Source organism: Pygocentrus nattereri, chromosome 23 (genome assembly GCF_015220715.1).
Source record: "Pygocentrus nattereri isolate fPygNat1 chromosome 23, fPygNat1.pri, whole genome shotgun sequence".
NCBI classification, from domain to species: Eukaryota; Metazoa; Chordata; class Actinopteri; order Characiformes; family Serrasalmidae; genus Pygocentrus; species Pygocentrus nattereri.
The window spans coordinates 810,001-820,189 of NC_051233.1; the positions used below are offsets into that span (position 1 = coordinate 810,001).

Here is a 10,189-nt window from a genome sequence, read left to right on the forward strand (position 1 = left end):
ATAAAAACAGCAGCTCTTACAATTAAAAAAATAGATCAATAATAATAAAAAAAGATTAATATTTCAGCCCTAATGTCTGCACTTAAAAACACTTATTACAAGGGGAGCATAATTAGACCAGTCTTAGATTTAATGGCACTAAATAATAATAATAATAATAATAATAATAATAATAGTAGATTTATTATTATTATGCATTTTGCTTTAGAACAAACTTCCTAAAGTCCTAAAAATGCAGCCCATCAGGAAGATTTTTTAAACTGGGTTTAAAAGAATCCCTTCATGCAATCCGGGAGCAGAGTTTGGTTTATTTGTGTTTATTATGTTTTAAGATCATCTAACAAACCATTAAATCAGGAAAGCCGCCCTGACGTGTCACCTTGGTGTGTACTGTAGTGTTTTCTGCTCATTTGTGTTTTATGTGACGAGGCAGCATCACAGCATCCTCACTGATGTGGAGCGAGTGCAACGGCTGCTTTTGTATTTTTAATCATTAAAAAAATCCAATCAATCAATCAATCAATATTTTGTAGGTAGCATGTAAATATCTAAACATCTGACGCTGCCGCCCACCCGAGCAGCTGAACAGGGAACCGAACGGCTGCGATACGTTTGAACACTTGAATGCTCAAAGCAGTCGTGCCAGCTTATAATCCACCGACTGGCATTCGAACCGTTTCTGACCTGTGAGCTCAGCCATGATCTCGCGGACGGTGCCCCCTCTGGTCAGCGTGTATCCGTGCGCTCTGTAGGCCGTGATCAGGTGGTCGGTTAGATTGATCCCAGCCTCAATACCCACCGCACACGCTTCCTAAAACAACACCGGGAAACACAATCGAACTGTAATCGAGATGAAAACCATACACATCGATTTTCTTTACTTTGCCCATTTATTGACATCCATTTATAGCATTTGTGCACTAAAATGATCATAATTATGTATATAATGTTTACATCCAACTCCCCATATCCCTTACAAGTAAACAGGCTGCGCCTTCGAGAGTGAAATATGTAAATGAGCAGTTCTGCTATAACTTTATAACACGATTCTCATTTTTAGTCCAGGTCTCCAGACTGGGATTACTGTGCGTATTCTCCAGATTCTTGTTTGAATTTTCCCGTTCCGCCTTAAACGGTGCAGCGGTTACATTCTGGAGCTTCAGGCGTCAGAACTGCTGGACTATTTAAGGTGGAACGGGAAAGTTACTGAGCTACTGAGATTATGCTGTTATGCAGAAAACGACTAAAATACACTGAAACGTCATTAAGATCAACAGTGGTGATCATATTTTATCAACGGAGAAAATCCTCACATTTGTAGGTTTCTTTGGTCTCTTGTTCTCCGTCTCGCGGGTTTTTCTCATGTCACTCTGAAAAGGCCTCCGTTTGGAGGGTCGTGTAGCTCCAACACTTCACCCCACCTCTCTATCTCAACAAGAGTGGGGACACTACCCCTAGACGTGGTACAGAGGGGTAAGGGCTCAATGGTGGGGACGAGGGGTGAAATGGGACTGGGCCTTAAATTTGACTTGGTGTGGAAGCTAAATCGACTAATCGGTGACGACACCATGAAGAAAACAGACAACTTTAAAAATCCACGATGAAGAAGCCAAAACCCCACAGGTCAGCAGAGCGTGATGTGCTGTTTCCAACGGGCACTGGATGGGCATTGCCAGCCTTCAGGAACCTGGAGATACAGACTCTCGAAAATCTGTATCCAACTCAGGTGCCCCTTAGACGACATCAATCATGTGATCAGCGACTCGTCGACATCAAGATTAAAGCAGAGAAGTCGACCAGCTGACGGGCTGATTACTCTGTGCAACCCCTACTGTGGACTGCGTGTACCGAGTGAGTACCGGTGATTATCGTTTACAGACCAAAATAAAACCTTTTCTTTGAAGAAAGTGAGGGAAATTCAGCGCTTCACGATACGGACCCTTTAAATCAAAGAAACGGACACACGATCCCAGTGATCTCTTCTCACCTGTCCGTCGTACAGGTGACAGAACCCTCTGATGATCTTCTGCTTGTAGAGCTGATCTGCCTTCAGCTCCATGCGCCTCATGATCTGCATGGTGCGGTAGTACTGCAGGCCCTCTTCTCGCGTCAGGACCGCCTGCACCGGGGGTCCTTCTTCCAGCTTATGCAGGTCACATTTCTTTGAAAGGGAAAAAAAAAAAATGATACCGTTAACGTGGTCGCGACGGTGTTCCAGGTGGTAGCTAGAGTTTCGCCAGGTTGTTGCTAAGTTTCTCCCGTTCCACCTTAAATGGCGCAGCAGTTACATTCTGGCGTCTTTAAGGTGGAACGGGGAAATTCGAACAAGACGCTTGCAAATCAGAAGCGACTTCAGCCTCGTGAAAAGTCGAATGTTGAGAGACATTTTACAAGAACCTGTTCGACTTTTGAGGAAACGTTTCCTGCTGGAGATGCGAGAAAAGTGGATATAGTTGATTGATAGCTTTTGTTTACATTTATATTTACAGCCAAAACGGTAAAACGTTACTTCAATAAAATGGACAGAAAGTGTTGCGGCTCCCAAGGTGGTTGGATTTTTGTTGAAATGACAACATGGCTCTTCTTAATATTCTGCAAACGCTGAGCTACGGTGTTTTATGGCTGTACTTACAGAAAAAATCTGGGTGACTATTGAATCCTAGTGTCTGTTAGCTACCTCAGCCACGTAACTCCACCACTACGATAAAGAATTTAAATTCAGACACCAAACGCATCGTGGCTGGTGGACTAGACCTGGTCCGAGAGTGAGATTCACCAAACCGTTCCTTTAAATTCTCACCTTAATGTCGAAGGTGGCCTGAGGGGTGAAGTCTGCATACGTTCTTGCCGACACCACCACTCTACTGCCCTGAGAACAAACAAGACAAAAGATCAGCAGAAACATTCAACACGGCACACCCATCCACAAGCAACCTGCAATATAACCTCCAAATAAAACTCAATTAAGGTGGGAATCTGGGGGCACCTCACGATTTGATTTCAGGTGCCATGGTAGTAAAAGGTTCTCCACGCATCTCAGTTTTTGATTGGATTAGCCTACATTATGATTTGTCCTGTGACCGTCACTGAGTGGTGGTTAACGTGTTTTCAAGCCTTTCGTTTTATAGACAAACACAATATACAGGCTCTGACTCTGTTTGCTTTGCATTCGAGAAAAAACCTGTTTTGTGAATCGATTCCAAATGTTTGAGAGGAACTGCGATGCATCCAAAAATCGATTTTCCCACCCTTATAAAAAATGATGCCCTGGTCCTGCAGCGGGTCAGCAGTACCTCTACTAGCGCAGAGGAAGTGGAGAAGGTTTTTAAAAATAAAAATAAATAAATAAAGGTTGTGTGATGTAAACAGCGCCTCTCTTAACTATGATAACTTCACAAATGCAAAACAGACAACAGACAACAGCAGCAGCTCAACCCATCAAACAAGGCAGAACACAAAAATAAACACATCAGGGATAAGAAGCAGCGACAGTGTTGAAGGTTTAACCTGGACTGCCTCCTGATGCTGCCTCACTTTTACAGGCTACATCACCACGAGTAACCGACCCCATCGCCAGAGACCTTCAGGATGCCATATCATACACGGTTCTCAGACCAATCAGGGAAGGGATGAGCTTCCGACCAATCAGGGAAGGGATGAGCTTCCGACCAATCAGGGAAAGGATGAGCTTCCGATCAATCAGGGAAGGGATGAGCTTCCGACCAATCAGGGAAAGGATGAGCTTCCGACCAATCAGGGAAAGGATGAGCTTCCGACCAATCAGGGAAGGGATGAGCTTCCGACCAATCAGGGAAGGGATGAGCTTCCGACCAATCAGGGAAGGGATGAGCTTCCGACCAATCAGGGAAGGGATGAGCTTCCGATCAATCAGGGAAAGGATGAGCTTCCGATCAATCAGGGAAGGGATGAGCTTCCGACCAATCAGGGAAAGGATGAGCTTCCGATCAATCAGGGAAAGGATGAGCTTCCGACCAATCAGGGAAGGGATGAGCTTCCGACCAATCAGGGAAGGGATGAGCTTCCAATCAATCAGGGAAAGGATGAGCTTCCGACCAATCAGGGACTACCTTCTGAGCAATCAGGCAGAGACTTCCCAGCAATTAGGGACGAGGCCCTGACCCACCGGGGACGAGGCCCTGACCCACCGGGGAGATCGGCCCACAGTGCCCTCGTTATTTTCTACATTATTTACAATGTATTGGTTCTCCTTTGAAAAATCAACTGATCCACTCATCCTGACATCACACTTTAACTTGCAGCACTACAGCTGCTTCACTTCAGCTGCTCGTTAGAACACTTCAAACGTTCTACAGTCAACAGGACGAGTCCTTCAGAGGAACAGCAGGCAGAAGTCAGACAGCACAGCCAGGCATTCTGGGAAAAGTTTAGGAGTGTTGTGAAGGGGGTGCGTCATGCTTCGATCAGTAAGACGGGTTTGGAGGAAACGGTGTAGAGCTGCAATGATGAGTCAACAACACAGATGCGTTACTTAAAACAAAAGTTAGAGGCTTTTTAAATGAAACAGTAGAAGCCGTATCGCCCCCTACGCTTCCTGTAGTGTATTACAGTCTGTCAGAGCGACTGTGTGGATCATATGAACATTATAGAGCTTTTTAAATGAAACAGTAGAAGCCGTATCGCCCCCTACGCTTCCTGTAGTGTATTACAGTCTGTCAGAGCGACTGTGTGGATCATATGAACATTATAGAGCTTTTTAAATGAAACAGTAGAAGCCGTATCGCCCCCTACGCTTCCTGTAGTGTATTACAGTCTGTCAGAGCGACTGTGTGGATCATATGAACATTATAGAGCTTTTTAAATGAAACAGTAGAAGCCGTATCACCCCCTACGCTTCCTGTAGTGTATTACAGTCTGTCAGAGCGACTGTGTGGATCATATGAACATTATAGAGCTTTTTAAATGAAACAGTAGAAGCCGTATCGCCCCCTACGCTTCCTGTAGTGTATTACAGTCTGTCAGAGTGACTGTGTGGATCATATGAACATTATAGAGCAACAACGTTTTGCCAGTAATTGATGTTGTTGACTAATTGGTCATTCCAGCTCTACAGCCAGACGAGCGAGAGACAGAAATAATAACAGGTTCTGCCGTTACTCACAGCAGGCTGTGGCTCTGGGATGGCAGCGTGTCCAGCCTGGCTGTGGACGCTCTCTGGATGGCGTGTTAGGTCAACATTCCGGCTCCTCCTGACCATCGAGCTGGGGGTCAGTGGAGGGGTCAGCTCAGCTGAGGGCAACGCAGGGGTTTGGGCAGTAGCCCATACAGTCCTGTCTGGAGCCTTCTGGCCAGCAGCGCCATCTACAGGCGAAGGTGCTTCCAAAGCAGCACTGCTAACTAACAGCTCTGTTATTGCGGATTCGCTCACGGCCGCCTGCTGAACTACTGCATCCCCAGCGCCATCTAGTGGATGACTAATTAACAGCTCTGTGTTCGCTAGAGCTGTTAACATCTCGTCTTTTGTTGACACATCCAATATCACCTCAGGTCCAACTGAGGCACTTCCATTAGCTGGTGGACCTGTGACCACAGGTTTGTCCCTATGAGAACGTTCTGACCTCAGAGTCTCGGTCCAGTCCGGTTCAACAGCTTCATTCACGCTTATTAGATCTACAGGTACCAAAGGCGCCAATGTCTCTGACGGAGGGTCCCTTTTGACCCTGTGTGTGCCCGAGACAGGTGTGGGGTGTATTTTAGGGTGCTGTGGGGGGTCAGGGTCTAAGGTCATGTCCACGTATTCGCCCTGTGCTGCCAGGAGGCGCTGGACTGCCAACGACTGCAGACAAAAACAACCAACAACACAGAGGTCACTATAATCAGCGATGGACCGAAATCAGACGCAGGTGATCAAACAAAACAGGTCACAGTATAAAGACCGTAACACATCAAACGCAACACAGATAAACGACACAAAGATAATTAGACGCAGTGTTTCCACTTCATAATTAGACACACCGGACGCAAGTGTTTATGTTGGGACTCGGATCTGACCTTTTCAAAGCCGACCTGAGCCACTTTCATATGTGGTCCTAGATCAGATACACATCCGATTCGTGGCCATGTGACCTTAACGTGACGCTCGGATCGCAATCCATGCGCTTTTTCTCCACTGCGCGTGCTCCATCATTCAGTGTTACCATGGCAACAGCGCCGAACAGACGTTACAGCCTGTAAACGGTGGAAAAGCAGCTCATCTCTCCTTTTTCTCCTCCGTCTGGCTCTAATAATGAAGCTGAGAGCTGATCAGAGTTAATGATCTTCTCAGCGAAGCTCGTTCTGCTCGTTAGTTTGTGCTGATGATGCAGTGATTCAGTCACGTGACGTCACTGAGTAGGAGGAGCTCATGAGGGTCAGTTCAGGAGCCGGTTCATCATATTAATGACCGATTTGAATCACTGACCTAAACGAGAGCGAACCATCAGGTCAGAGAGGTCGGATTTGAGCAACAAGGCTTGCAATGTGAACATAGCCAAAGTGGTGCTGTGTTACTGTGTGTTGTGCTGGTGTGAGTGGATCAGTGGAGTCTTCAAACACCTCAGTGTTGCTGCTGGACTGAGAATAGTCCACCAACCAAAAGCGTCCTGTGGGCAGTGTCCTGTGACCACTGATAAAGGACTAGAGGATGACCAACACAAACTGTGCAGCAGCAGATGAGCTGTTGTCTACAAGGTGGACCGACGAGGTAGGAGTGTCTAATAGAGTGGACAGTGAGTGGACACAGTGTTTAAAAGCTCCAGCAGCACTGCTGTGTCTGATCCACTCAGACCAGCACAACACACACTAACACACCACCACCACGTCAGTGTCAATGCAGTGCTGAGAATGACCCACCACCCAAACAGTACCTGCTCTGTGAGGGTCCATGGGGGTCCTGACCACTGAAGAACAGGGTAACAGAGTATCAGAGAAACAGATGGACTACAGTCTGTAACTGTAGAACTACAGAGTGCAGCTATACAGTAAGAGGAGCTGATAAAGTGGACAGTGAGTGTAGACATTGATCTGTGTACTAAGGTTACTGAGATGGACCGTTGAGGGTTCCACCCTGGTGACAGAAGGGGCACTGACCCAGTGACAGCTCAGCACCTTCAACTACATGACAGCGTTACGTCAGAACTGACCACAGCTTTAGCTAAAACGTCTATTTTTCAGAAACGTATGTACAGAAAAGGGGGTGGATGATCCAACAAGATGGGGAGGGGAAAGTGGGGCTGGTTCTGATTTCCCTCAGACCTGTATTATTGTGACGGAGCTGCTTAATTAACAGTAATTAAAATAAAAACTGATGACAAAACCAGATCAGAGCTCATTTACACGGATCAGTCGTAAAGGCACTGTGTGTTTGACAAAAACACCCCGTAAAACATGGGCTACGGACCCTTTAACGGCTCTGATCAACAGCAGCAGGTAGAAGCTACAAAGGGGAAAACATATCAGGCCGTCACACAACATAAAAAAATAAGATAAAACTCGAATTAAAAAGTGGCCAAAGCAAGCAGAGCCAAAGTAATGACCGTCTCGAATACGATGGAGGATTAAAAGAAAACAGTCACCATGTCAACGCGCCACATTTAAAGGGAAGCTCCACCAATATTTACACACAATATCACCATAATTGAGTGACTGAGAGGCGGTTCAGTGTGAAGCGGTTCAGACGTCTTTACAATGGTGGTTTTAGAGGGGGACGTCTGGTTCCCATCACCACCACTGGGAACGGTTCTGACTCGGTCAGTTTATCTAGAACAGGGCGTTGCACACCAATCCGCTCAGAACTGCTCTGTTTACTTCTGAACCGGTTATAAATGCAGAAGTTTATGGAAAGTGGGTGGAGTTCCCCTTCAAACACAGCTGAACTACAGTCTTACCTCATTAACCAGTTCGGCTCCCTTACAGACAGCCGGAGAGAGAGAGAGAGAGAGAGAGAGAGAGAGAGAGAGAGAGAGAGAGAGAGAGAGAGAGAGAGAGAGAGAGAGAGAGAGAGAGAGAGAGAGAGAGAGAGATTATCAGTATGAAGTGACCCGTCCAGTCCAGCACTAATGCTCAGCCCCACCTCCAGCCCGAAGGCCAAAGCTGGACAATCGATCTTCTCGATCCTGAGACATTAAACTGAACCTCTAGTAACAATAATAAGATTCTGGCTCAGATCCGGCGAGCGCTGCCCGGCCCACATCCCCCAAACAAACACCGAACCAGCACCCAGTCCTGTGTTTAACACGGCTGGACTGTTTTAGGGTCGTCACGATACCAGAACTTTACCCACGGTACCAGGTGCAGCGCCACGGTGCTCCATACTGACTGATATGACCACAGAAAACTAAAAATCAGTGTCTGTTCATTCGCAACAGCAAACCAGCAGGACGGTCAAACTCGCCGTGACACTCAACAGCTGGGCGTTCCCAAATGGGTCTCGGCTGGGTCGGACGGTTCTAGGAAAATCCTTTACGTGCTAGATTTAAACTTTTAGTTGTTATTTATATCATAAAACAGCGTCTCCGTCATCAGGCAGTGAATCCAGGAATGTAGGAACTTTCTGTGAGGAGCTTTTAAAGGGACGTCTGGTTCCCATCACCACCACTGGGAACGGTTCTGTCTCGGTCAGTTTATCTAGAACAGAACGTTTCACACCAAACCACTCAGAACCGCTCAGATTACATCTGTCCCGGTTAATTACGCAGTACATTTGAGCTGAGAAGCTTTGGAAGTGGCCACACTGGACTGTTTGCCCCACTGCAGTACTGCAAAAGAACTGGACTTTCTATATTAGTATATTGTGCAACTCGGTGACCTTCACCTGGACACTGCTGGACAAGTGAGGAGTCAGCAGACTGAGCTGTTAGCCCGTTAGCTCGCCGCCCCAGTCTGAGTCTATGTGAGGGGTTAGCCCGTTAGCTCGCCGCCCCAGTCTGAGTCTATGTGAGGGGTTAGCCCATTAGCTCGCCGCCCCAGTCTGAGTCTATGTGAGGGGTTAGCCCGTTAGCTCGCCGCCCCAGTCTGAGTCTATGTGAGGGGTTAGCCCGTTAGCTCGCCGCCCCAGTCTGAGTCTATGTGAGGGGTTAGCCCATTAGCTCGCCGCCCCAGTCTGAGTCTATGTGAGGGGTTAGCCCGTTAGCTCGCCGCCCCAGTCTGAGTCTATGTGAGGGGTTAGCCCGTTAGCTCGCCGCCCCAGTCTGAGTCTATGTGAGGGGTTAGCCCGTTAGCTCGCCGCCCCAGTCTGAGTCTATGTGAGGGGTTAGCCCGTTAGCTCGCCGCCCCAGTCTGAGTCTATGTGAGGGGTTAGCCCGTTAGCTCGCCGCCCCAGTGTAAGTCTATGTGAGGGGTTAGCCCGTTAGCTCGCCGCCCCAGTGTAAGTCTATGTGAGGGGTTAGCCCGTTAGCTCGCCGCCCCAGTGTAAGTCTATGTGAGGGGTTAGCCCGTTAGGTCGCCGCCCCAGTCTGAGTCTATGTGAGGGGTTAGCCCATTTAGCTCGGCTAAGCTAACCGGCTACCCAGACTAACGTATAAACCCTCGCCCTGCGTTCACACTGAGCTGCTCCGCTCGGACTAGCGGATTATTGCCCGGTTAACCGAACCAGCGCGATATTCAGCCCGAAGACGGCGATACTAAACAGAAGTCGGGTGTAAATCAGCGACTCTCTCTGCGCCTCGACAAGGTCAACTCGGCCCGGGCGGGTCGCTGAGCCGCTGAGCGAACAGAACAGCGCCTTTATGGCTCCGTGTCAGATTAAACGCTCACTACCGGAATAAACACCCCCAGATTATCAGCCATGCAGCGGATCAGCGGCGCGGTACGTACAGTCCTGCCGGCGCTGAGCCTCAGAGCGCTGGATATCAGAGAGAGCATCTTCCTCATACCAACACCGAGCGGCCGGAGAGCTGACTACTGCCTGTCACTGAGAGGGAGCGTACATACACACAGCGCCCCCTGCTGTCAATTACACAGACATACACACAGCGCCCCCTGCTGTCATTCACACAGACATAGACACAGCGCCCCCTGCTGTCATTCACACACACATACACACAGCGCCCCCTGCTGTCATTCACACAGACATACACACAGCGCCCCCTGCTGTCATTCACACACACATACACACAGCGCCCCCTGCTGTCATTCACACAGACATACACACAGCGCCCCCTGCTGTCATTCA

General features: G+C 48.1%; 1 protein-coding gene across 6 annotated transcripts in view; it reads right to left on the bottom strand.

Moving 5' to 3' along the window:
• Positions 1-9,963, bottom strand: part of LOC108412838 (pyruvate dehydrogenase E1 component subunit alpha, mitochondrial-like) — a 20,283-nt gene extending 10,320 nt beyond the window's left edge. The window contains exons 1-5 of one of the 6 annotated variants that reach the window (XM_037533463.1): positions 9,832-9,963; positions 7,905-7,925; positions 2,801-2,869; positions 1,988-2,161; positions 685-811 (exon numbers count right to left, since the gene is read on the bottom strand). In XM_037533463.1, the coding sequence (XP_037389360.1) occupies positions 685-811; positions 1,988-2,161; positions 2,801-2,869; positions 7,905-7,925; positions 9,832-9,888 (448 nt within the window). In that variant the 5' untranslated portion in view covers positions 9,889-9,963. Of the gene's footprint in view, positions 1-684; positions 812-1,987; positions 2,162-2,800; positions 2,870-5,140; positions 5,816-7,904; positions 7,926-9,774 lie in introns of all 6 variants that reach the window. The other 5 variants (XM_037533460.1, XM_037533459.1, XM_037533462.1 and 2 more) reach the window with 5 other exon arrangements.
• Positions 9,964-10,189: the final 226 nt, after the last annotated feature.